Below are 26571 nucleotides of genomic sequence, written 5' to 3'. Positions count from 1 at the left end.
GCGAGCCCCATTATCGGCTTGCGTGAAATTATGCACACGTGGCGGCTAGTGATTGGCTTGCTAGCCATATAAAACGCTTGAGCAGTTTCCGCCCAAGTTGGAGAGCTCCACACACACCTCGTGGAGAACTCTGAGTACACTGTGGAGCCTAGCAAACCACGCGTGTTTCAGAGCGAACTTAGCGGCCTGATCAACCACTAAGGACTCCCCGTCACTGACCCAAGGGGGCCTAGCACACCCCCACCCGAGATGTAAGACGACTGCTGGCCCAAACACCCCGAACACATCTGCAGACCAACCAACATCTTTGTAATTTCTGCCCGACCCAAGTTTGTAACCGTAACCGAAGCAAGCATCTGACCTGCACTGTACGAGCAGTGTAAGTAAACAACCTTTTGTTTAACCAAAACGCTTGAGTACCTGATTCCACTCCGAGTGTCACAAGTACCCGCCCACCAACTAGGGCTCCTAAAGCCCCGAACCCCGTGCCGCGGCTCTCGGCGGCGACACTTATAAGTCTATTTACATTGTAAGCATTATAGGACTAAGACCTTGGGTATTAGTTTTTTATGAAGTGCCTTGAACACAGTTGCTGCCATAATATCAACAACAATAAAAGTAATTGTAGTTAGACGCACAAAACTTCCACTTTAAACTTATTTTTGCTTCACACATGCAGAGAAGAGTCGTTTTAATTAATTTTTCCAGTCGACACTGCTACTTTCCTAGTATTTTTGTCAGCATGATATGCGATTGAAGGCACTTGAATTCAGGGCAGAAATTGGGCAGTTCATGGAGTCTCTGCTTATTCCATGAATTTGATGTCCATTAGTTTGACTTGGCAAAAATGCAGAATGGTCACTTACAAATTTATTGCAAATCTAACATCTAAACAATGACTTTATGTTGAGCAAAATTATTCACAGCTCCACAGCAAGAAAGGGGGGCAGAAGAAGACATTCAGCCTCTAAAGAAACCAATTATGGAAAGTGGTTAAAAACTTCTTGGCTTCAAGCATTGTTATTATGCAGCACAATTAAGAGCTCTGATTTATTGGAGATTTCCTCCAAGTAACTGAAACTGGGTGGTCACAGACTACGGTCTAGCAGGAGTGAAAGTACTGAATGGATTGTTATGGAAAACAATGAAACAAGGGATAAGAAAATAATGTCAAGGAACACAGATTGTGTCATGCATATGGGGAAAGTGTGATCTATATTTAACAGCCACATTTCTCTCCTCAGCAATCTGAAACAATTAAGTGAATAGAGAGTGTCATATAGACAAATATCTATATAGACAAGCATCTATCTGGTATCATTTGGCATCTGAGTAAAAGCCATTGGGAGGATGTGATGTGTGGCATGATATACAACTGTTCACCAGGTAAATGTTTGAAAGACAATTCCCCACTGTCTAGGGACCTTAAAGCCTCCATACCTAGCTTTAGGGTCTTTTTGGATTTTTTCAATACCACTAGGTACCCACATATTCATGGAGACAAAACTATTCACATCCATCTGTTGAACTACAGGAATGTTGCATTCAAGCTTAGCAGAAAGAGACTGGTCACTGTGAATGCCATATTTTTTACTTCTAGGCTTGATTATCCAAGCTGAAAAGCTGTATAAAATTCAGATATAAAATTCTACCTGCTTGGTAGCTTAAGTTGCTGTCAACAGATCATGTACTGCTTTGGTCTCTCTACTGGCAACCCTACTGAATACAGTTTCCAGTTTAAAAAGTCTTTGCCCCTGTATTCAGGGTCCATAATGGACTGGAGTATCTGCCTAAGATACTTTTCTCTGTGACCACAAACTCCAAAAACAGCTGTATTCTCCTCAAGCAATGAAACTGTTAATCATCACGGGAGGCGCATGATCACAGAAGTCAGAACTTTCACAGGAATTGCGTCTAGACTGTGGAACTCCCACCAGAGGCAAGAACCACAGAGCATCCCACTCTCAGGACAGAATGCAAACATTCTTTCACTAGAGAGTTTCTTCAGAAGTGTCACCATAGATTCAGGGGTGGGCAAAATATGGCCTGTGGGACAGACCTGGCCTGCCAGGCCATTTTATCCAGCCCACAAGGCCTCTAAAAAATTTAGAAAATTAATATTTATCTTCCCCTGGATGCCTGTCAAAGATGACAGGAGCCAGAGTAGTAGGATCAAGGGGAAACCACAGAAGGACCCTGCAACAGCAAGGCCTGCTTGGCCCTGCTCTCCCCAGCCAGAAGCCCTTGTCTAGCAGAGGCTTCTCGCCTAGGACCATGGGGCTGTTTGTGCCTCCCTGAACGGGAGTGAAAAATTCAGGTAAGAAGAAGTGGGGGCGGAGAGGGACAGGGAGGCAGGGGAGGGCGGTGGGGGATTGCCCAGTCCTTGGGGCCAGGCCAGCTCCTGCTGAGTCCTGCCATCATGGCCATGTAGCCAGGAGCCACGTGGTGTAGAGCAGCTGGCAGGCGAGCAGGAAAATGGGGAAAGTGGCAGCGGGGGATGGAGGGAGTGGAAGTCAACAGGCGTGCGAGGTCCACGCCAGTGCCATGGGACCATCACTGACAGGGCACAGAATGGGGCAGCAGAAGTGCAGGGCATGGGCTGGCAGGAATCTATGGAGCCAGACTGGGCTGTGCCAGCAGGGAGAGAGGGGGAGCTGGCCTGACTCCATAGAGCTCCTGCCAGCCAGAGCCCTGTGTTCCTGTTGCCCCACTGTGGACCCTGCTGGCACTGGTCCTAAGGCACTGGCGTGGGCCCCACATTCCCATTTGGCTATCGCTGCACTTCTACGTGCCGACTCACTCCCACTCCCCCCCACCCTAGCCCTGCGGTACAGGCGGAGACCAATGCGCGCAGCCCCGACCCCATGTGACCTGTGCTCACCCATCTGGGCTGAGCAATCATGGTGTGGGACAAACTGCTGCTCAGTGTGGGGGAAAAGTGTTCCCTCCCCCTCTCCATGGCCAGCGCTTCCTGTTGCAGTCTCTTGGAGCCCATGCATGGCTGTCCTGCGTCTCCACCGTGTCACCATCACCTCTGGACTGCCCCGTAGGGCAGCAGTGGCAGTGCAGAGCAGACACAGGGCAGCCCAGTGCAGGCTCCAAGCGGCTGCACCAGGAAGCACCGGCAGTGGGAAGGGGAGAGGACATTTTTCCCCCGTCCTGAGCAGCAGTTTGTCCCCACCACTACCACTGCATGCAGCTAGGCAGTGCAGAGCGGGTGCAGGGTGCGCTGGAGCTGCTCACTGTTGGCAGTGGTGAGGTGGCACCATAGGGTGCTCGAGCTCTGGGCTGTTGGAGGGTGGGGGTGGGTGCTGACCGGCTCAGAGGGGTGCACACAAGGGGCTCCCATGCACACCCGACATACCCTCAAACCCTTCCCGCAAACCCCACAGCCACACCCTTCCCCACACAATCACACACCCCACAAATACCGTACCCACACATGCATACACATACTCATACCCCTGACATCCCTGCACACCGCACACACTATACAAGAGTAAGACTGCATTTTGAACTATTATGCCACTACTTCTACATATACAACACAAAAACACAAATCAAGACAAAAATATTTTAAAAAAATTATATTAAAAAATATTATTATGGGTATTTGATTTTTAGTATATAATTTGTTTTTTCCCCCGTTCTAAGATGGCAAACCCTCTTCCCCAAAGGAGTACTTCTAAGGGCAAGGGGAGGGACTTCTGGTGGCAAAGGTCAGAGGTTAGGGGCAGGGCTTCCAGTCCCAAGATGGTGACCAGGGGGTCCCACACCTGTCAAGGGGTGGGGCTACCCATGCGGCCCTCAACTGCTTGCCAAAACTCGGTAAGCAGCCCTCCGCCGAAAATAATTGCTACCCCTGCTATAGATAGACATATGACCACAGGCATACACAAGAAATATATCTATTTATAGTTACAAACACGTGTAAGAGACATTTTAAACTAAGCTATTTTTCACAAAAGAATAATTAGACAGAAGGGAGTTTAGGGTGGAGGAGATGGAATACATGAGGAAGAAAAACCACAACTCTTATTTATCATTGTAAATACTAAGCTGGCACTAATATGTTAATGACAGCCATATTTATACATATAAAAATTGCTGAAGAGAAAATTCTGCTCTACTTTATAGCAATATAAATCTGCATTAACTCCTCAGAAATCCATACATTTACTTTTTCTTTTATACATCTGATGAACTGAAAACAGAATCTGGCCTAGCAATCTAATAAAAAATGTTCCTTTCTTTTACACTGAACACAAAACAGAAGCTACTCCTATTCCTATTTCATTCAGATGACTTCACTGTGAAAACCAATTTAGAGAGCATGATGGGGATCCAGCCCTGGCTGGGGCTTAAAGGTTCCACCGCCACCACCACCATTCACTTAGCTTGGATAGGTGAAGAACTGAGTGAGCAAAAAGGCCTTCCTTGCACATTCTTATAGGACTTCTCTGCATGAATGTGCAGAAAGATAACTCATGTTTAAGACATCCCAATGGCTGGAACTTTCAGTTTCAGCAGCTAACCAGGAGGAAGCAACGCCAAATCAAGCAAGGCTTTGGCAGACACCATGCTCTCATCAAGAAGATGGTTAATGGTGGAAAAAGAAGAGATGTAAAGATCATGGGTGACTGGTGTCTCCTGAGTCTGGGGGGGCACCTGCAGAAGCTGGTGGCAGCAGCAGGGACAGAGCTGACGAGCACCCGCAGAAGCCATCGGCAGTGGTGGCAGTGAGGACAGCCCTGTCAGGAGGGGCATGTGCCCCCCCTACCAGTCACTTATGGTAAAGGTCTTCCTTCCCCTTCCCTTAGCTAATGCAAGATAAGCATCTGGGCCAAATTCACAGACATTCTATGCCTATTTCCAAGATTAAAACTATCCATCCTGACTGAGTACCCTAAGGGAGTACCTCTGCTCATACTTCAGTATGTAAATCTCTGCACTAGTAGTACAAAGGAAAAACTAGAGTTGAATGAGTGTGTGTGTGAGAGCCTTTTTGCCTTTTAAAAACATTGTTATGAAAAAAAGTTAAAAACAAAAAGTGAAAGTGCAAAATTGTGTGCCCACCCCACCTATGGACGTGTCAGTAACAAAACAGCTGTATCACAGAGCTTGAAATCTGCTCTCTCACAACACCTTTCAAGGAGTTACAAATTTAGGACTAGCTGCCCATTTTCCACCTTGCAGAGTTCCCCTTGATGGCCCAGCACAACATAAACTGGTCCACATTTTGTTGCAAGGAGATGGGGGGAGGGAGGGGGACCGGTTTATGTGCACTGAACATCTGTTCTGTTACAGGTTTAAACCAGTTTCTGATCACTTAAACCAGTTTATGTGTAATGTCTGTCCATAGCTGAAAGATTTATCTGATGGGCCAGGCTTAATGAAAGTGTATTTCCTAATCTGGAAATCTAATGAAAAGCACTGCTATTGTCTTTGGTGGGAATAGAATCAGGCCTAAAGAGTGACTCAACAGATAAGTCTTGTAAGCAAGCACTGAAAATGCTACTTCATGCTTTTTATTTTAAATGTTCTTATTTTGACCTACTTTCTTTTCCAGTGAAATCCCAAGTTTTGTTGTGATTGGGGACTTTTTTGTCATTGCAATTGCTCAGAGGAGTCAATAAACTGAATAATCTTCCTTTCTTTCCCTTCCTACCACCCCCCCCCCCAAAACAAGGGGGAAGGGGAAGGAAAGCTACTCATAAAGCCAATGGAAAAGCTACCCAGTGTCATTCAACTGTTATGTGTTATGCACTTTCAATAGTAATAGAAATAACATTAACACTCTTCTTCCACAACTGCCAGATGATGCTTAATTGAATTAGGCCACCTGGACTGAATTTCTAGTAGCAGTTCAAACTTTTGCTTTCTTGCATATCACACATTTGTAGTTGGGATTTTTAGCAGATTTCCTACAAAAGTATTTTAAATACCCTTATGCTTTGAGGCCTGTAACTATAAGGAAGTTGCAGCTCATGGAAAGAGCCCGGGCATTCTTTTAATTAGTAATTTTCAATAACATAATTCTAGTCTAGCACTTAATAAAATAAATAATTTTGACTTCAGTAGGATTATTCTGATCTCAGAGTTATGCACATGCTTTTAAGTACTACAGTGCACTAGAGCTCTGCTTTTTAGATGCCTCATCTTTAAGGTGTCCAATTTTCTAGCATCTTTAAAAGTGATTATTTTCGTAAAGTGCTGAGCATCCACTTCTGGAAATCACTCCCCTTTTAGGTGTCTTAAGTTTGCCATCCAAAAACAGAGCTGCCCCATACCACCAGTTACACTTGAAAATATTGGCCAAGATCCTTATCTTACTTTTCATTTTCCATTTTTTAAAAGGTGACCTTAGTGTACATGAAAATTGCAGGACTGACACAGTGGCCTTGAAGATGGACTGATGTCTGTTCACCCAGGTGGCTGAAGGGTAGAGACAACAGCAATGTAAAGTCTCTCACACTATCCCACTGTGCCTTTTGGAAGGACAGTGTTTAAGGATGAGAATCAGGTTATTCTCTAAACCCATTCAGTCCTTGAGGCTGTTAAAAATGGGATCAATTTAGTGTCCATTATGACAATGTTTCTTGTGATATGAATACCTGTCTACTAGAAACAAGATTGTCAGCACCTGCCTGATTGCTTAGAGGTCATCAAACAGTACTACTCTTGAGGGTAGCCATGTTTAGTTACTACTGAGCTGGGCTGGATATGAATAGGTAACAGATTTTATATGCAATTCCTAACTCCTTGAAGCATTTACAAATTTTACTAGGAGCATCTACTTTCTTCCTTCTTTTGTGTCTTTATAACAAGGAATTTAGCAGAATTTGCAGATTCAGTGGAATCTGAGTAGACCATACCATAAGCTCTTCTGCTATGGCTTTGAACTTGCAGCCTCTGAGCTATCAGCCATATGCCTTAGAGCCTGTACCTATGCCACCGTAGCCCCCTGAAGCATCTACTGGAACATCCAAACTCATTGGGTATGTTTACTGTAAATTTAAACTGCGGTTTTCTCTGCATTAGTGACTGACAAGCCTATGATGGTTGGACGGTTTAATGTTGAGCAGATTTACTGCTGAGCAGGAGAACATGATTTATTTCTGCAAGGGGACTTGGACTGTTTTAGATTCCTTGTGGTAAGCTATCATATCCTTTTCTCTGTTAAAAATTCTAGTTATAGATTCACCTGAGCCCATTTTTTTGCTTTTTATGTGTGTGTGTGTAGTGGGGACCATGGAGTTCAAGGAGACCTTGTTTAAAAGCCTTTGCACCTATGGAATCACAGAGCTGTCTCTTTAGACATCTCTAGATAAGTGGTGAGGTAGAAAGGTGAGGCCACAGCTTGGGCCTACCTTCCCCCTGGTCTGTTTACACTGCCTCATGGAAAGGAACTAGTCCAAAGAAGACCGTAAACTGCACTCTATAAAGATGTGGAATAATATCTGCACTACAGGTTGGAGACCTGGTGTATCTTCCATTAACAAGCTATGCATTACCTATATATAGCATTGCACTTCTCCGACTAGATCTTTATTCTTCCCTCTTTCCTGAACTCTATGTCATATCTCTAACTTGACTAGACATAGTATCTTGGCTTGTAAAATGCTTGGTCTGCTGCAGATCACATTAAACTAAGTTATGGAATGCATTTTGGAGGCAGTGACAATAAAAATAAAGCTTTCTAATGACCTTTTATACTCTTTAAGCAATCTTTAAAACATTTGCTAAAGAAACATAACATAAGAGGAAAATAACTTGTTCTCGTCACAAGCGAGGCCTGCTGAGATCCCATAACCAAGAAACCAAATGTTGTTTTTAGGAGGTCAGAGGGTATGATATTCTTTGCTAATCAGGAAATGTAGAACTTAATTCGGTATTCTGGCAGAATGCAGCATGCCTATGATGAACTTGGTGAATTCAACTGAGCATGCTGGGTCAAACACAATGAAACAGATATGCAGCTTCAAAGAACTGGGAACATTTTAAATACAAGCAGAATCCCCTAAATATAGGTTTCTCTTAGTGCATACTTACTGTAACCAGAGGTTGGTTTTTAAAAGGGCAGCTAGCAGGCCTGATTTCAGTTTTTTTAAACAAGTGAGGAACAGTAAAAAATCATGACTGGCGCCACATATTGTACTTGTTTCGACGGCTTTTGGCACATGCATCTCCAGCATTTCCGTGTCAGCCCCAGCTGAACCGGAACGGTTTCCTTTGCATACATATGATCATTTTGTCAGCTCCAAGAGAATTACAGGAATAGTGTGACTCCCAACAAATAGCACAAATGAAGCAAGTCAGTAAACAGGGACAAAAACCAACACAAACTACATGCAGACCTAGTGCAAATGGATGCAAGTCCCATGGAAGTTTCTGGGCCAAGTTCCACTGTGACATCAGTTGGTTAGAAAGCAAGTTTAATGACCTATCAATTACCTACAGGTGAGATAGCAATGATACTAGGAAAGGTAGTTTACAAGAAAGTAAGGGACTATACATCTTGTTTTATATTACACTCTTTTTGTCATATTTTGTGTCCCCCCGCCAGTTAACTTACTCTCACCTTTTTTTTTTTTGGTTCATTTTAAGCCCATGCAGAATGTACTTCCATTTCAGTCATTTTGCTCCAGTCAGTCAAGCTATGGCAGTCTGGTGACGTGAAAGCTCAAACCAGAAACTGTCTTTTTTATCCTCTTCCAATGTTTTCTTGGATGATATATTTTTCATGTCATTGTCTGCTGTCTTGAATTAAGTTGAGACAGACAGCATTGTTTAGCTCAAATAGAAATAAATTGTCAAAGTGGCATGTATGTTGTGGAGAGTTTTCTTAATAGGATTTATGGGTGAATTCCTGGATCTCATCAAATACCATGCTGAAAATGTACAGCCAACTGAAATATGCTTTCTGTCCGGGCCAGCGGTGCAGAAAGTGTATTACTGTCTTCTAGATTTTCCTTGAGTTCCAACATTTCAGACACAAAGCCAATATTTTCTAACAAAGAGTGCCATCCTCACTGTAGTATTTGAAGTCCTATGATACAAGTAGGAAACTTAAGAGTTTCCAATGTGTCTCTATACGAGAAACTAAATATGTGTATGCTCTTTAAATTGTGTTGCATTCTACAGAACAACAAGATATGATTTATTTTGGAGAATTTTGATAATGGAAAGACATATTTGTTGCTGTGTAATATTTAGTTGTTTAAATTTTACTAACTAGAACTGGTTTGTATCTCTGGCTAAATTTTTATAGGTTTCAGCATTTAGATAGCATCCATAGCAAAGCAGGCTGTTGAATAGTCAGGGGTATGCAAACACACCCTAAAGTAAAAAAAAAATTGGAAAAGTCCTGTGGAATCTAAAGCCAATAACGACAGAATTTGTCTACTAGGAATGCTTTTTAAGAGGATAGGAGATTAAAATGTAGGTCTATAAATAAGAAGAACAGTTTAAGTCAGTTGAGATTAAAATGACATCTTATAGCATAACTAGTTATTTCAGGCATATTCTGTGTCAAAGAATTCAGAGCCATTTAACTTTTGTCTTCCATGGCAAAGGGTAGTTCTCTGCAAGAACAGTATTAGGCTTCCTCCTCTCTTTGCTGCACTGCTCCGAATCAAAAACAAAAATTAAAGCAACTGCTGCAAGAACCTGTCTTTGTGTCTACAAACAAATCCTTCCTTCAAAAGCAATGTTAGCACCACAAACATGATCAGAATTCCCACCCTCACAAATTGCCACGTGAAAATTCTTCAGGGCAGCAGAGGGCTCTCTTTGGCAACTATGGTATCATTTTGCTCTTTTGCAAGGTCGTGCCAGAGTGCATTTTTGTTACTGGATGTTTTCTTTCATATGCAAACTGAAAAGCAACATTATACTTCCTTATCTCTCCTGGTTCTCAAATGAAGCCCTTTCCTCAAGAACAGTTTGAGCTTGTAAATCAACAACACACTGCTTCTCATTTTTCTCAGATGCTGGAAGAAAAGCATCTTATATAAAGAAAGGAAGAATGTGATAGTGTAGTGCTGACCTAGTGTAAGCCTGAAGGCCATATTAAGATAGAATGAAACCAAAGCAAACATGTACTGTACATGTTTAAGGCCAGTAAGTGCAACCAGACAATACATTATTTGTCAAATATACAAAGATATATCCATTAGGATTTTGAAATCCTGTGCCAGGAATTCTAATGAAAACCTTTAGACTTTTAAAATATGTCAAACTAAAAAAAAGAAAATGGAGGCTTGCATGAGTGAAATGACTTCAGCCTTGCTCACTGAGAAAAAAAAAACCTGGCAACAATGATACAACTATTTGTATCTCTTGGAAAACTTAATAATGTTAAATCAACTCTTGTTATGAATTGTTCATTGGGTATTTTCCTTCGACCATTATTTTGTAACAAGAGGCGAAGCCAACCTACTTAGAATAAAAGAACAACAGGGCTGGAAAAAATACAGGATGTTATCTAGTCCAATCACCTGCTCAAGACAGGATCATCCCTGTCTAAGCTCTCCCAGCCAAGAAGAAGTTTAAATAGATTACATACCCTACATTTGTTGAAAGAGCTGCGGTTTCACAAACCCCAGTCCAGATAACATTCAGCGTAAACCTTACTCTTGTCAAACCCCAATTTCCCCTCATGTAATCTTCAATTTGTTCTTTACCTATTGCTAACCTAAATCTCTCGAGGGAGAAGGATAGGCTGTTCCAGCACTGAAGAGCGTTCTCTAGACCACGGTGGGCAAAATGGTGGATCTGGCCCGCAGCTTGACTTCATTTCCCAGCAGCCCTGCCCATGTCAATGAAGCTGGTTTCCATGGAGACCCCAGCAGTGGTGGGGCCATGACAGCACGGGGCCAAGTTTTCCATGGAGACTGGCCCCAGAAGTGCTGGCAGGCCATGCAGCTGGGTAGGGAGCTGCTCCAGGGCCAGGCCTGGGATCTTGTGATGGTGACAGTGTGGTGTGGAGCTGAGGCAGAGCTGCAATCCATGACCTGCACACCCCTGCCTGGGACATGTGGGCAACAGACCATAGTTGGTCATACTAAATGATAACATCCCCAAAACAATGAGATTTTGGGATCACAGGTGCTACTAATTTCTGAATTACTTCCTGGGAAAATATCTCTCCTTGTATAATCCTCTACGCTTGCATCTGCTCTACAGGAGTGTGTGAACGTGTTGTTCAATTCTTCCCTGTCTTCTTTCCATGGCCTGAAAGTAACAATGATGGCTGCCATAGGTTATTTCTGGAGATCCTGACTTTGCTTAGGAAAGTGACTTCTCTTCTACTTCTTTTTCCAGCTGCTACATTAAATGAATGAGGTTTAATTCTGAATTAACATCAGATGCTATAATATCACTAAATACCAACATAGAGTCAGATATAAGAGAGCAGGAAAGTGCTGAAACAAGGACAGTGCCAAACCTGAAGTAAAGACAGAGCTGACTCACTAACTGAATAAAAGAGAAACCCTGTTTGACATTGGAAGTTTGAAGTTATGGAGATGAGCACAATAAATAAACATTTTGCATCAGCAAAGAAGTTCACTATACCTAAACTGTACCTGGATGTGGGATATTCTGAAACTTGGTTAGAATAGTAATTTCAGTTAATGTCCCCAGTAACGGTTTTATTAGACTTCAGAACCAGGCTTTCAGAAAACCTCTTGTTTTAGGGGAAAGAATATCCATACTGAATTAAATGACAATTATTTCACTTATGGAGGAGCTGATAATGGACGGTTGTTTTTAAATAAAGTTTCACATATGCAGTCAACATAAATCTGAGCAATTATTAAGTAAAATATATGCCTATTGGGGCAACTCATTTATATTTTACCTTGCTAATCTGAGAATAAATTTAAAAGGAAAACTTTTCAAAATAATATTGTACTACTTATTCACAGATTTTAAGGCTAATATTTTTGGCCTGAATATTTATACAGATAAAAAGAATCTCCAGTTATCATAATTAGCACCACACATTTCGAATGGAATGTAACACTTCATACTTAAACCCTTAAGCCAATTTCTTACTATCAGAGATTTGGAGAAGACTGGTACAGAAGAGAGGGTATTCCACTTTTGAGTATTACAAGCTTCAGATAGTTTCCTCTGAAGCATTTGATACAGGCCACTGTAAGAACAAATTACTGGATCTGGTCTGACCCAGAAGGGCATTTCATATGTTCCCATCCTCTGTTTTAACTTGCTGTATCACAGATCATAGTATTTCACCTGTTAATTACTGGAAGTGCCCTAGCTCCAGCTGAATGAATTCAGTATAGATAGTTTCTTGTCTAAAATAAGAAGTGAATGAGGCTTCATTATACTTCTGAAAGGTATTAGTCTGCGGAAGACCTTCTTCCATCCTCCAGATTGTAAATGTATTGTTTGATAGTTTATTTTGCCTTCAGTAATTAAGCTTTTACTAATTTGATGCAAGTGAATGAATTATGTTTAGTATTTTATGCTAGAAATGAGAGCCTTTGATAGTATGTCACATCTGTGAAACATTAATTATGCTAACTGTAACTACTGTAATTGTTGCCAAGTGTGAATAATTCACTTGACTGATTAGTTTGTCTTCTCCTCTCCAAAATTCCCTTCTGACTAACTGAGCATAATAACTGTGGATTTAATAGCAATTTCCAAAGTTGCCTGGGATTTGTAAGCATTTTATGCAGACTTTCTTCTTGTTATAAAAAATGCATAATTTCCATTAATTCCTGTTTTTAGTCATGCCATAAATACCAGAACAGTCTCTCTTGTGGTATTTTGGCATTTCTGTATCTGGTCCTGGCCAGAAAAAGTAAGCACAGAAATGCACAAAAAAAAGTTAACTGAAGTGTAAGTTGGTGTCAGTTCCAAACAAAAACCACACACCTGTAGAGCCAGCGAGTCACACCACCCACTATTTGGGTTTATTAACAACTTTGTGATGCCAAAGTAATAATGCATGGTGTCTTTTAAGTCTCCTCTTCAAGCCTGCCCCTCCACAAGATTCTTTCCCCTATCCTAGATTTATATGGCAGCTGTGCTAGTCTCTATTTCATTTATATTCAGGATGGAGTTGAAGGAGGCATACCTGGAGTATTTCTGTCCAAGCTCTGGCAAGTAATTTCACATCTCTACTTCATATCACTCATTCACCATGCCAGACAGAACTGTGTTGAAACACACCACACTGTTCTGTGCCCATTCCTTCCCCAACATAAAGCAATATATGTGATGGTGTACACATGTCCTTGAGCCTGGATGTTTGGGCCTGTTGAGAGTTAGATAGCTTGCCTGAAGTACCATAATAAGGAGGGCACTCTGCTTTCAAGTTGGGTGGTATTGCCTGTGGAGCAGAGAGAGTGGTAGATCTCAGCATGAGGCTACCAGCATAGTGAGTGGTATTCCAGTTCTCTAGCAGTGAAATGAAGAGAGTAAGACTTTTTTATGTCTCACAAGGATGTTTGTGATGTGTGTCATGGGATGGAGTCCTTAAGGATGGCCGTGTTCTCCTAAGGCCCCTTGACCATGCCAATTGGGCCCGATGGGCACCTTTAGTTCTCACCCGCCACGTCTTTGATGGATAAAATATAGAAATAGGGAGGCTGCCTTTAAGTCTTCTCGGACACGGTTTGATGGACTTACTGACCCCCATGGGTTTCCAGACCCCTTGTGGGTCTCGTTTCAGAATGGGTGTTTTGGGGCACCCTAGCCTTATGGGCTATATGTGTGGCTCCAACCGCCCCTTTACCATGCCCCAAGCCTCACAGATGGTACTGGTGCTGTCTTGCCTCAGCCTCATTATAATTCGGCCCCTTGTCTTCACTGGGATCTCTGCACCCCAAATGCCACGCCCCCTGTAGCACTGGGGTCTCCACTCTATAGTGGGCCCCAATGAGGCCTCCTCCTTCCCCAAATAGCCTCACCCAAACCACCGGTCTTATAAAACTAGAAACAAAACATAAGCCCCTGGGCAATAACTTAACATAAGCTAGCAAAGGTGTGCTCTGCCCCTTTACCATTACTCAGAGCAGAGGTTAGTCAGGTCTCTTTCCCTTTTCATTCTAACAGGGCTCCCTCCCCTTGGCCACTAGCAGAGAACTGCCTGGGGTTTATATGGGCCCAAGGCCCTGCCCATTCCTACCAGCTGATCAGGTGCAGGTGCTGACTAATTTCCACATTAGCTAGTTGCCAGGGCAATCTTCACCTGGGCTCCTGCCTGGCTCCCTGGGCTCCCCCCAGGCAGTTCCTGCTCTTTTAGGAGCTGGGCACCTTTGTATAAGACAGTGACAAGAGGTACACACTCAATGGCACAGGTGGAATATATCATGAGAAAACCTCAATAACTCTAAAACCTGATGATAGGGGCATTCTCATAGCATTTTTTAAACTCAAAACCAGTTTGGGGTAAGTAGTTTGATTTAAACATTAGGCTTAGATTTGAGTTCTTTTTTTTCTGATCCAAACTGGCTTCCCTGTCCTAAATCCATAGGGGATTTTTAATTTAAACACATGTACACATACTACGACATGGGGGAAAAAAGGCTTTGTTATAGACTTAATTCAGTGAAAGCAAGCACTGGGTGTGAACTGTAATAACTCTGCAGCTCTTACTCCTGTGAAGTAGAGGTGGATGCAACTACCAAGAAGATAGGTGCTACTTATCATGGGGCCCTGAACTGAGAATTGGAGTGGAGACAGAGAAAGATGTGCATTACAAATGCCATATGTTTTCCTCTTTAAAGATTTACCCTAGTGGTGAATATTCACTTAAAGATTCTGTGGAACAAAAGATGCTTCAAGGAGCGTTTGAATGGCTTTCTGATTGTTTTTACTTTAACTGGGAAAGTTTGTGGGGAAAGATGAGCTGGAAAAGCAGGCCTGGCACATCCCTCATGCCTTCACCATCTTTATACCAGATGAGCTTCAGCATACACTGTTTGTAGTTGCTTGCTGCTCGTCAACACAGAGCACAGCCATCAGTGAGATTTTTGCTTATGACAGTGGTACCTGTTATTTGCCCACTACTCTGATTTTCAGTAAGTCAAGAAACTTATTTGCAGGTATGATCACCAACTGTGCCCATTATTAATAATCCAGAACTGAGGTACTTGTAAATCCAATTTGCAGTCTATGCTCCAGTCTGCAAATCCAATTTGCAGTCTATGCAGTCTATTGCTAAGGGAATTGATAACAAATGAGACAATCTTTTTAGATGCCCCATGGTTCATTCTCTATTTGGTGAGGGCGGAGGTGCTATAAATTCCTTTGCACTCTGCTTAGGATTCCTTGCTATCACCAGTACACTGGTATGGACTCATAGCCCTCCAGTTCAGTTTTTCTACTGTGATTTTTTTTTTCACTATCATTGATAAGTTTTTATGTCATCCCTATTTACCACCAGTTTCCATAAGCTCTCTGTGATCTGACAACAGCGGTTCCAAGTGGATGGTTTGATGGTTATATCTTCTTTTCAGCTTGAAGCAGGCAGTCTTTGAGTCATCATAATGTTAGTGCCTCATTGACTTCCAATACAGAGCAAACATGTATCTTCCTTCTTATGTTCCTATTTCATACAATTAATTCTATAAAAATACCCCCATTTCTAGTTTTTGCAGATCTTAACAACTAGAAATTCCTAAACCAGTAATCGGTGGATCGGTGGTCCTCCTTAACAAACCAGGCTCTGTTCACTGGAACTTGAACTATCAAACAGAGTGACTCTTAAAAACTTCACCCTTTCCAATTTTCCTTCACAGACATTGTTTATTATGGCATCATTTGGGAAGTTCATCTCAACCTTAGGGGAGAAGGAGACAATCCTTGTTATATTTTATATTTCCTTGCTGAGTTGACAGCTCTGTGCAATGTTATAAAAACCTTTCACGCAGAAAAACTGCTGTCAGTTTCAGAGCATGGAAACAACACCTTTCAGTTCTTCCCTTCCACTCTCCCATTTCCAGTGGTAGTTGATGCTGGTTGAAGCACACTGGAGACTCAGTCCTAGAAACTGGAGTCTTTCTTCTCATGGAAGTTTGCCTCAGCACTAACTTGGAAGGACCCCTGTAAGAGCAGCAAAGCAATTCAATTTCGGCAGTTCATTCAAACTTACAGCTTGCTGTGATGACTGACAATGCAACTTCTGACACTGTGTTCTTATATATACCCGAGTCTAATACATATATTATGTAGATCATCAAACACACCTCATGTAGTAATGACTTCTTGTTATTACCAAACATAAATATTTTATCTTATTAAGCCTCTATAGTATCAGGGTCTAACTAATTCAGAAAGTTTTTCTCAACATAGACTCATGGACTTACAGTTCATCTTAGTTCAGTTTTTCTCAGTCTATGCAACTTCTGTCTCCATTTCAGTTTCTACTGAGCAAATTCCTAGTTCCAAGTTCAGCAACTCTGTCAGGCCATCATTTATTAAAAACACTCAATGTTTTAAAGGGTAATATGGTAGACATGATAGTTTCCACTCATTTATTACTGGGATCTTGATGACCCTGTACTCTCTTACAGTTTAATGATTCTTTCAATGGCTGTAAATTCACAAACTATTCCTTTTGCTTGAATACATGATGCCCACATACCAGGTGTAATCACACTGCCCAGCAATTCATCTCATTCCATTTTTCAGAAGGCAGTATGCTTTAATTTAATAAATATGTCAAAATATATATTTCTATCTTTAGATTTGTCTTTTTTTGCAGATGTCCATTTCTATTTTTCTCCTGACTCCAGATTACTGAACATTACTCATTTCTTACCTCTAGTTTTTGTATCCTCAGAATCGTTGCCTGTGAAAGGTATCCCATAAAGCCACATGAAATGTTTACAGCATAGTCCTCCATAGCTCACTGGCCTCTTGATTTTACTAAAAACACACAACTCAATCCAAATTCATCTAAAACTTCTGCAAAGTTTTAAGTTACTCTATGTAGATGTATGACTGCATTAAAACTCTGACCAATATATCGCTTTGCATGGCTTCTCACAAAAAACACAGTAATAGCTGTTTTTTTTTAAAATGAATTCTACAGTGACATTAGAGTTAGACTGGACACTGAAGTCACACTGAAATCCAGAAAGATGTGTATGGTCAACAACTTGTAGACAAAAACCCACAACTGTTGCATTTTTTGCTCCTTAGATCACTATGACCCACAACCCAGCAAAGCTAGACCATGAAAACAGGCATACGCTCCACTATATTCATACATGATCTGTGCTATTTTTCCACAAACTCTTTGCTTCATAGCTTAGAACAGGCTGGGGTGGTGCAGGTGCTAAGTTGCTTGGTTGACAGCCCAGAGGCTGCAAGTTCAAGGCAATAGCAGAAGCAGAGGCATTTACTGCGTGGCCAGACAGATTCCAGCAAATTCTGCTAAGTACCTTGACACAAAAAAGGAAAGGCTCTCTCAGAACAGTCTCTCCTATTCTCTTATCTGTAATTCTGCATTAGTATTGGCTGAGCTTGCTGAGTTTCTTGGGGAGGAAGTTCAGGTGCCCTGTTATCAGTACAGCTAAGTGTTTTTTAAAGCCCACTGATTTTATTCATTCATTATCCAGGTATATCAGCTACTACTACACAAAGTTCTGTTCACTATATTTTTCTCTCATCCCCAAACTACTGGACTTGAAGTTTTATGTGGAATAAGAGATATTTCAAAATAAAGTCTAGCCAAGACCTTGAAGAGCAAACAAGTGAGAGAGATGGCATCCATCATGAAAAATTACACTGAAAATCAGTCTCAGCCTAAACATTTACTGAGTTTTTAATCCCCAGTGATCTTTTCATTAAATAGAAATGCAAGTTGGCTCTACAGAAAAATATAAGGTACTTTTATCATTCCTTGGTTTTTTTTAGCCATAGCATGAAGATGCCCCGCAAAGAAACAGAACATATGCTTTGTACATATGCACACATTGTGTGTGTATGGGTGTGTGCGTGTGCATGTGTGTAAAGGGTCAAGAACAGAGGAAGTACTTTACCATGGGGTAAACTACAGAACTATGCAAACATACAGGGGGTCTGTATGATATATGCAAATCACTGACAGCAATAAGCACATATGGAGATCACAAGCACATATTGAAAAAGTAGGTGGTGGCAGGGATTATGCTGTGAAAAGCTGCCACAGAAAGTGAGAGAAAGAATCTGGCATCAACGTGGTTTTTTTGCTGTAAGGCTTGCCCAGTCAGTAAGAATATCAATGTTGTTTCTAAATCCTCCCAGGAAATTGCTGCCTCCTCTTAGAACTCTGGGGAGCGATTGTGCCTTCAGCCTATGCTAACTAATAGAAACCAAGCACTTCCTAAACAAAATCACCCACGATATTAATGTACATGTTCACAAAACCTATGTCTGCTTGATCTTCCATTTGCTGCTCCTGAATCTTTCTTGCAGCTTCCTGGAAATGCTAACACATGGATAGAGAGATAGTCACAGGGCCCTTCCAGTGAAGATAGAAATAGCAAGAAGACTGACTTCAGTGACATTGCTGGAGGGTAGGTTGATTTATATCAGATAAGGAACAGGCCCTACAACTTTACTCATATATGCAGACAGACAGATTGATAGGTAGCTTTCTTCTCTATTCCCACAAGTATGTTAGGCATACTCACACGACTTCCTGTTAGCTCGTGACCGCTTCCTTTCTCTAGGCACCGCTCGCTGACTTGGCACTTGGGTAGCAGACTTCACAATGCGATCCATGATCTCATCAGCTGCGTCGTCAGTAGCGTTAGGTGAATCATCATTACCAGCATTCCATGAACCAATTCGCCCTGGAGAATGACAAACAAATGTTTTCTTAGAAATAATGAAAAAAAAATTACCCTCCACTGCAAATATCCAACTGCAAAATCAAGGCAGAGTGATGTAGGTCTGTGATTCTTGTATCAAACTTGTCAGCGTCAAAGCCTTTACTCTTTATAGAACATTTAAAATTATTACCCTAGTTTCTCTGCTGCATCAGCAAAGAGAGTGGCATTAGAGGGGAATTATACCTCCCTAAAACCACTGGTGAACTGTACATTGGCTTTAACCTCAGAGTTCTGTTCTTGGCTTTGTCACTGGCAAGAGTCCCCCAGGATCTGTTTACCAGCTGGGGATTTTAAGTGCAGCTTGCTTTGGCCAGATTCTTTCTGCTCCTTTAAACTAGGACTAGAAGAGGTACTACAGAGGCTGAAATGCCACCAGTGTGCTTGCTAGGGAGAAATGGTCTGCTTCCAAGCTTTTGTGCCACCAAAATAGCTCAAGTGAGATGTACTAGGGAAAATAGTCTAGTTCAAGGTGTCTAGCATTTCCTTTTAAAAGGTTGGGCATATCTGGGCACAAAAACATACATTCTGTAACCAGCAGGCAAAGCAAAAGTAGCTGGCAGACCAAATAAAGCTAAATAAGCAATTCCGGTTAGAAACACAAACAGTGAACACACGCCTCTGAACCCCAGAGACCCATAGCACTCAGACCCTCCCTGTTACCTTGAGCTGTGTTATAAACACAACTGTTGGTTCTTCCATTGGATACTGTATACTTGTTGATTTTTAGCTAGTAAGCAGAAAAAATGAAAATGAGCTTTCCAAACAGGCTGGTTTAAGAAATGCAACCAGCTAGAAAATCACTAATGAGACCATCCTGTGGCACTTCCCTGATGGCAGTAAATAACAGTGTGTCCTGCTGATTTTTTCCTGGCTCCTGTCAACTGTGGTTCTATTATGATAGTGTTCCTAACAGGCTTCTGTCTGGTTCACTCTCTCTGTCTCTTCCTTAAGCCAACAGGCACTGATTCTTATTACCGGGACACACTGCTCTCTAGCACTTAATGAATTACTTGAGCTCTTTAGCTTGTGGCAGAGTAGTACAAGTTGTTTATTTCTCCTGTGTATCTTAGCTATTCAGCTTGCATTTAAATTTGGATCTTTCCAAGCTGTCAAATTGGACTAAACCAAGCATCCAAAGATTTTGTAAAATACCAGAAAAGTTTTTACTATCAGCAAAGGTTCTAAATGTGGTATCAGTGATTACATTTACACCAGAAATTAATCAGGGATGGATGAGATTCCCATACATGAGGGAAAGGGATACCAGATAGACCAGGTTCTTCGACAAGCAAAGAATGAATAGCTTAAGTTCTGGTGCATGACCTGTCCTCCATAAATAACTTGTGACCATCACTTGAAAAAAAAAAAAAGCAGAAGTAAAAAGAAAAAGAGAAACATGAAAGGAAAATAAATTAATGAGCCCAGTATCTGTGAAACGATCAGAAAGCAAAGAATTGGCTTGTTAGCTACTCTTCTGCTCTTTTATGCTAGGGACAGACATTACACATAAGCCAGTTTAAGTGATAAGAAATTGGTTTAAACCTGGAACAGAACAGATGTCCAGTGCACATAAACCAATTTGAAGATGGTTGAACTGGTCTGAGATAAACCTGGTTGAATGTAGTATCAGACTTAACTAAATTGGGTCAAACTGATTTTTGCAATTTCTGTCCCAGACTCCTTATTGGTGTAAGTTAAATCAGGGTCCCCCAGCATCCCAGTTGCTTTGCAATTCTGGGTGGGGAATTGCTCCAGACCAGCAGGGCTGGCCCCTCCCCTCTGCTCCCTGGCTCCAGCTCCAGCAGAGACTGCCTGGCTTCCTCCTGCTCCCCCCACTCCCCTCACCATTTCCTGTTCAAGCAGGGATTCCCCCCTCCTCTCTGCCTTATACAGGCACCTCTCAGCATTAGCTAGCGTACCACATGCTGGCTATGGTCCATGCTGTGGGTGACAGGACAAAATCAGACAGGACAGTGTCGGCTAAGGGCTTTTTGGAGCTAATCAACAGGTAGCTAGTAATGTCCCTCCATTCCTTCCTTGGAAAAAGTTGTTTAAGAAGAGCTTGAACTAATGAGAGAGCCTTTTGTTTTGTTGTTTGGCTAAAAAACACTGTGCAACTCCCTGCTGTGTAAGTAAATGCTGTGCAACTCCCTGCTCTGGTCAGAGGAGCAGCAAGGGGGCGGGGAACCTTTCCTAATCTGAGTGCCCTGTAGGGGCCTGGCCACACCCCACTCAGCGCAGCATTGTGGAAGGGAAGGAAGGGCTGCTCTAGTACCCCCCAGCTTCTAGCCTGAGCCACTGCAGGCATATGCCTGTATTTCTTCAGTCCAGAGGGGATGTCTGTGTGGTTACAAACCGGTTTAGCCTAGCAAGGTTAAACTAACCTGCAAAGATTGAATCAATTCAGGCTCAAGCTTTTTGAATGTCTGTCCCTAGCCTTAGAGAACAAGTGTCCCTCTGAATTATGACTTGGACATGGAATCCAGATATTTTATTGTCAGTGATGGTCAGTGAACACTAGTGTCAGAATGCTGAATCTTAACACTGCAGATCAACACTGCGTGTCCTAGGTGTTGGTTTTCAGAAGTCAATAATGCTGACATTTGACAACAATAAATCCCTAGTTGCCGCAAAGAAGAGCAAGTTGCTAGGTGGTGAATCAATTCCAGGGATTTCTCTAGTAGCTTATGGCCTGTTACAAATCTTGCCTGCTTTTACTCAGCTGATGTCCCTGTCTTTAATATACCACTGAATAACATCAGTATGTACATGCATCTGGAACTGATATAAATTATGAGTATATATTATGCCTTACTCACAGACTCCTAAGGTAGGCAGTAGGACACACTCATGTAATTAGCACAACTGACCCTTCATTTCCCATTTCATTTTTCAAAATCTATCTTACAAAGACAACAGAGATTGTGTATAGGATTTACATTCATATTTCCACAGTGAAAGGCAGCTCTGAAGCAAAATATGTTAGAATAGTAGAAAAAGGTTTATACATTTAACCATCCTTATTTCTTAGAAGCTTTTCTGGTTTATTCCGACCTATCCTTCTCCTTCCCCACAACCATGAACCAGGAGCTTGGATGTTCTTTTTGGGCCAGGAACTGTTGCTGTGGGTACATTCAACAGGCTTCCATTTGGGGAAAAAAACAATTAAGAAGGTCCCATTTAGGTTGCACTATCAGAGGAATGTAAATAGGAATCTAAATGGCAACCAGGCTTATATAGGAAGAGGTTATTATTTCATCATTGCCTCCCTACTGCCTTGGCCCTAGACCACCTTTGTAAGCTCAAGAGAATCACTCACCATGCCTGTGCCTCAGTTCCCCCCTCAGATAAACAACCTTTGGTTTTTTTGTTAACTGGACTAGTTAGATTGTAAACACCATTCAGCAGGGCTGTGACCTTGGCTGAGGCCTCTAGGTATTATCATGACACAAGTAATAAGCCAAAAACAAAATCACTGGTCAGGGGAGAGAAGCGTTGAGGAAAATCAAAGTGCTCTCTTTACCTCTACTGGCTCTGCTTCGGGTGCGGACTCCTAGCACAGAGGTGCTTTCTCCACCCGGAGAGGAGGTCTTCAGGACGGCCTTCATGTGCTCATGCTCAGCTGCATCTTCAGCATATTCCAGGCCTTGTGGCTGGCTCTGAGATGGAGTGGAGTTGCTGGAAAACTTTCCAGACTGCAAGAGGAAAGTGCATTTGTTGTTTAATTGACATGACCTAGGCTATGTATTCCAAAAAATGGGAAAAAAGTAAAGCAAGTATGCCATGGGTTTCAGATCACTTAGAAGTAAACAGAAAAATCAGATATCCATGTTTCCTTGGCCCAATCACAGTACTCTAAAAAAATAAGACATTATTTACATTTCTCCAAAAGAATGGACACCCTTCTCCGCCCCTACTTCCCCTCCCCCCCCAAAAAGTTTACAGACAAAGCAATATCCAGGGGCAGAACAATTCTAGAAAAAATAAGGCACAAATATAGATAATTTTTGTAACTTTCTATATCAGAATGCTGAGCATGAACCAAAAGTTCTGCTGTGTGATTTTGGGGCAGGGTCTGCACTTGGGTCCAATGGCACAGGACACAGGATAAAAACTGAGTAATAGGTAAGTTAATTTTGTAGCATCAACTCATGATAACTTGGTGGAACAGGAGTAGTTTCACTGTCTTCAAAAATAGACATTTTCCTATTGTGTCCTTCCACCCAGCATAATTATGGACAATAGTCCAGTTGCTATAATAGAAACTATGTAAATTACAGTTCAAACATATTAATAGTGCTGAAACAAAAAATTCTCAGCCAAACTATTTCATGGCTAGAAGTAAGAAGAATAAACAAAACCTTAAACAGATTTTGGAACCTGCTCTTTGCTCACCCTGTCTGTATATGATTTCTTTGTCACCAAGACAACATTAAAAGCAGTTTTGAAATTCGCTGCCTATATGCAACACCAATTAATACAATAGTATGCTGAAATTTCATTAATTAGCAAAGAAACCCATTGACGATAGTTGCCAGCTGACTTCTAGCAGGACCAAATTCCTAAGGAGAAATTTTGCAGAGCAAAACATTTTAAAACAGCATGACAGAAGCAGAATCCTATTCCATTTCTATTTTAGCCTATGGTTGCAATCTGCCATTTACTCTCATTGTTCTTATTGGCAGAAAGATTTTTAAAATGTGGTTCTGTTTTGAAGAGTGACTACATAGAAATGGTAACATTACTCAACAGATCTGCCCTGTCAGTATAATTACAATCATTGGCCATGTCCAGACATGCAGGGGCATGTGCTTGCAGTGGCACAAATTGCCACCATTCACATCCCTGCACATGCACTTCATTGCAGGCCAAACTGTCCCATAATGGGCAAACTGCCTTTGCCCAGCTCCTCCTGGCTTTTCAGTCAGGAAGAGCTGGAAGCTGGGGCCACTACTGGTGATGGCCCCAGCAGTCTTATCTGGTGGCACGGAGCAGCAGGGGCACAGGTCAGGCAGCACTGAGGCTTGGCCAGCAGCCAGGGCATTGCTCTGTACAGCCCAGCCTCTGTGTGTGCTGGCACCCATGAGTTGTGCATGCATTGCACTGCTTTTTGTGTCAGTTATTTTTGGGGGGTGAGGGAGGGTTCTGTTACTGGGAAATCCTGCTAGCAAATTTTGGCCCTGCACTGCAAATTTGCAGTATGAGACACATTTTAACATTCGCCACGTATGGTTTGTGGTACCACAAGGAGGTTTGCGGTGCCACAAACTGCATGCTCCTGCATGTCTGGATAAGGCCATTGTGTCTAAACAACAGTTAAAATTATTTTGTTTCCTTTTCAACATCTGTTAGCCCTGTAGATATGGAAAAGCATGCTGAATTTCATTCCTTCTTTTGCATCAAAAAACAGATTGTTAACTAGTATTGTATTACAATGCCAATCATTTAAATGGAGAGAAATACACTGCACATTTATATTTTGGTATGCTACATTATAAAGAAAGAGTCTAGTTCTACTCCTAGAACCAGGGTTAAGTTTGTATGGCTCCAGAAAAAAAGAGCAAGTTTTTACTTGAAAACATCTGAGTTGGAATTTACTAACAAAATGATTCTATTTTAATAGTATGACTTTTCAGAATAGCTGAAATAGCAAGTTAACTGAATACCAACACCAGAATCCTTACAAGGCACTGATATAAATAAACTTATTTGATAATTTATTTCTGATGGCACATGCCTAAATCTACTTATTTGAGATTTAGTTCTGATGGCACATGCCTAGAATTAAAAAAAATGCCTATTGTTTTTTTAAAAAAAAAATCAGCCTGAAACATCTGAAATCAGAAAATGTGCATGTACTTTCTCATCATTTCTCATTTATGAAAATGATTAAATGGTCAAATGGTTAAAAATATTAGTGAGACACTTCTACAGTGCATGCAATTCTTAAGCCTATAAGATACTATTTTAAACGAATTAGTTTCAAGTTAACAGATAAAAATGCCACCAAAAAAGGTATAATCATCACATAACTATTAGTTGGGATACGCACATTAGTCAAATCTTCACACACACTAGTATAATGACATATACTATTCCATCTAATTGGTTTAAATCATCACTAGAAGGATGAGGTCCCAGATGTAAATTATTCCCAACAGCTTAGCCACCTGTGCAAATGACTTATTACAAAACACTCAGCATTCAGCCAATCAAATTGCTTGATTACCCAAACATGACCAATGTGATTATTGTGAAAAAACAATGTCCTGCAGAGTGAGATGCTTAATTGTGAATACAAGAAGTAAGTTACTTAGTACAATTATTTAAAATATTTATTCGTTTATTCCACTATTACATTTAGGAATATATTATTTATTTATTCTATTACTACATTTATTTATTCATTTTCAGAGACACGTTTCAGGAGCATTTATAAGAAATTCATAAATGATCCTACAGTGAAGCTGTTTGGGATCAAACTATGCCTTATTCACAATTCATGGACTGGGGAGAAAGTCACTGTCTTGTAATGCCCCTATCTCGGGAGGTTTGAACAGCTTTTAAAATAGTGCAACTTGTACTTCATAAAGCATTGATTATGCAGATGTGACGTAAATCTGTTTTTCCAGCCATGTTCAACGTCCCCTTTGACGATTCCAGTTACTGAAGCTTAGGCTAGTTAAAAGATTTTTCACTTTAAACAACAGATATGAGAGAAGGGATTAAAACATGTTTTGGGTAATAAGGGACCCAAATCAGGATATTTAGGAAAGCATGTGGTTAAAGCTACTATGTAAACATACCGTCTTATGATGGAACCAAAAAGTCATGAGAATAAATAAATATGGTACATAGTTCCAGCTAAGCATTCCATAACTATTCATGTTAGAATTAGATGTCACAGCACACCGGGGATGTGGAAATGGCATGCTCTTTCAAAGAACCATACCTCAACATCCTCCTCTTCATCGGTCTGCCAGAGGAGACAAAGGATAGGGCAGAAAAGGACAAAGAGCAGTGTTCAGGAAGGAGTGTATGGTTAAACCATAACAGAGTCAGAATTAAGCACAGTATTGTTAAAATAATGTTGAGAATAAATGTAAACAAAAAGGCAGCGAAGGAAGTACAATCCAAATGCAAATGAACAGAGAATACAGACTAGCACCTGAACTGGGAAAATTTTTAACTTAAGAGGTTTAAACATATATATGTGTGTGTGTGTGTGTGTGTGTGTGTGTGTGTGTGTGTGTGTGTGTGTGTGTGTGTGTGTGTGTGTGTGTGTTTCATTGCAATCACATAAAAAAAATTAACCCAAAATCCACATTTTTCCCATCAGAAAATTTGTGATGTTTTTTTATCAGAGAAAACTAGAATCCCTGCTGATTTCTCCCTGAGAAATCTGAAACTGATGGCATGCTATCCTGCCCCTCCATCAAATCCTCCTGTAATATGATGGTGTCCCATGGAACCTTAAAGTTGCTCTCTCCCTGGTTGACTGAAGACAGGTGAAAATCTTCCTTACTCTACAAGCAGAAGTTGCAAAATGTAGCAGGTCAGATGGGCTGGGATATGCTGATCTGCTTCACTGGGTGAAACACGCTTGTGGGTCATCCCACATGTTTATAGATTCATAGATTCATAGATGTGAGGGTCGGAAGGGACCTCAATAGATCATCGAGTCCGACCCCCTGCATAGGCAGGAAAGAGT

General features: G+C 41.4%; 1 protein-coding gene across 15 annotated transcripts in view; it reads right to left on the bottom strand.

Moving 5' to 3' along the window:
* Positions 1–26571, bottom strand: part of FHOD3 (formin homology 2 domain containing 3) — a 681582-nt gene that overhangs the window by 14074 nt on the left and 640937 nt on the right. For 12 of the 15 annotated variants that reach the window (XM_025210988.1, XM_025210999.1, XM_025210992.1 and 9 more), the window contains 3 exons: positions 25813–25836; positions 22384–22555; positions 18660–18821 (listed from right to left, as the gene is read on the bottom strand). In XM_025210988.1, the coding sequence (XP_025066773.1) occupies positions 18660–18821; positions 22384–22555; positions 25813–25836 (358 nt within the window). The remainder of the gene's footprint in view (positions 1–18659; positions 18822–22383; positions 22556–25812; positions 25837–26571) is intronic. The other 3 variants (XM_025210991.1, XM_006029524.3, XM_006029525.3) reach the window with 1 other exon arrangement.

This window comes from Alligator sinensis, unplaced genomic scaffold (genome assembly GCF_000455745.1).
Source record: "Alligator sinensis unplaced genomic scaffold, ASM45574v1 scaffold285_2, whole genome shotgun sequence".
NCBI lineage: Eukaryota > Metazoa > Chordata > Crocodylia > Alligatoridae > Alligator > Alligator sinensis.
The sequence above is the reverse complement of the archived record's forward strand: the minus strand, read 5'-3'. Positions and strand labels throughout refer to the sequence as shown.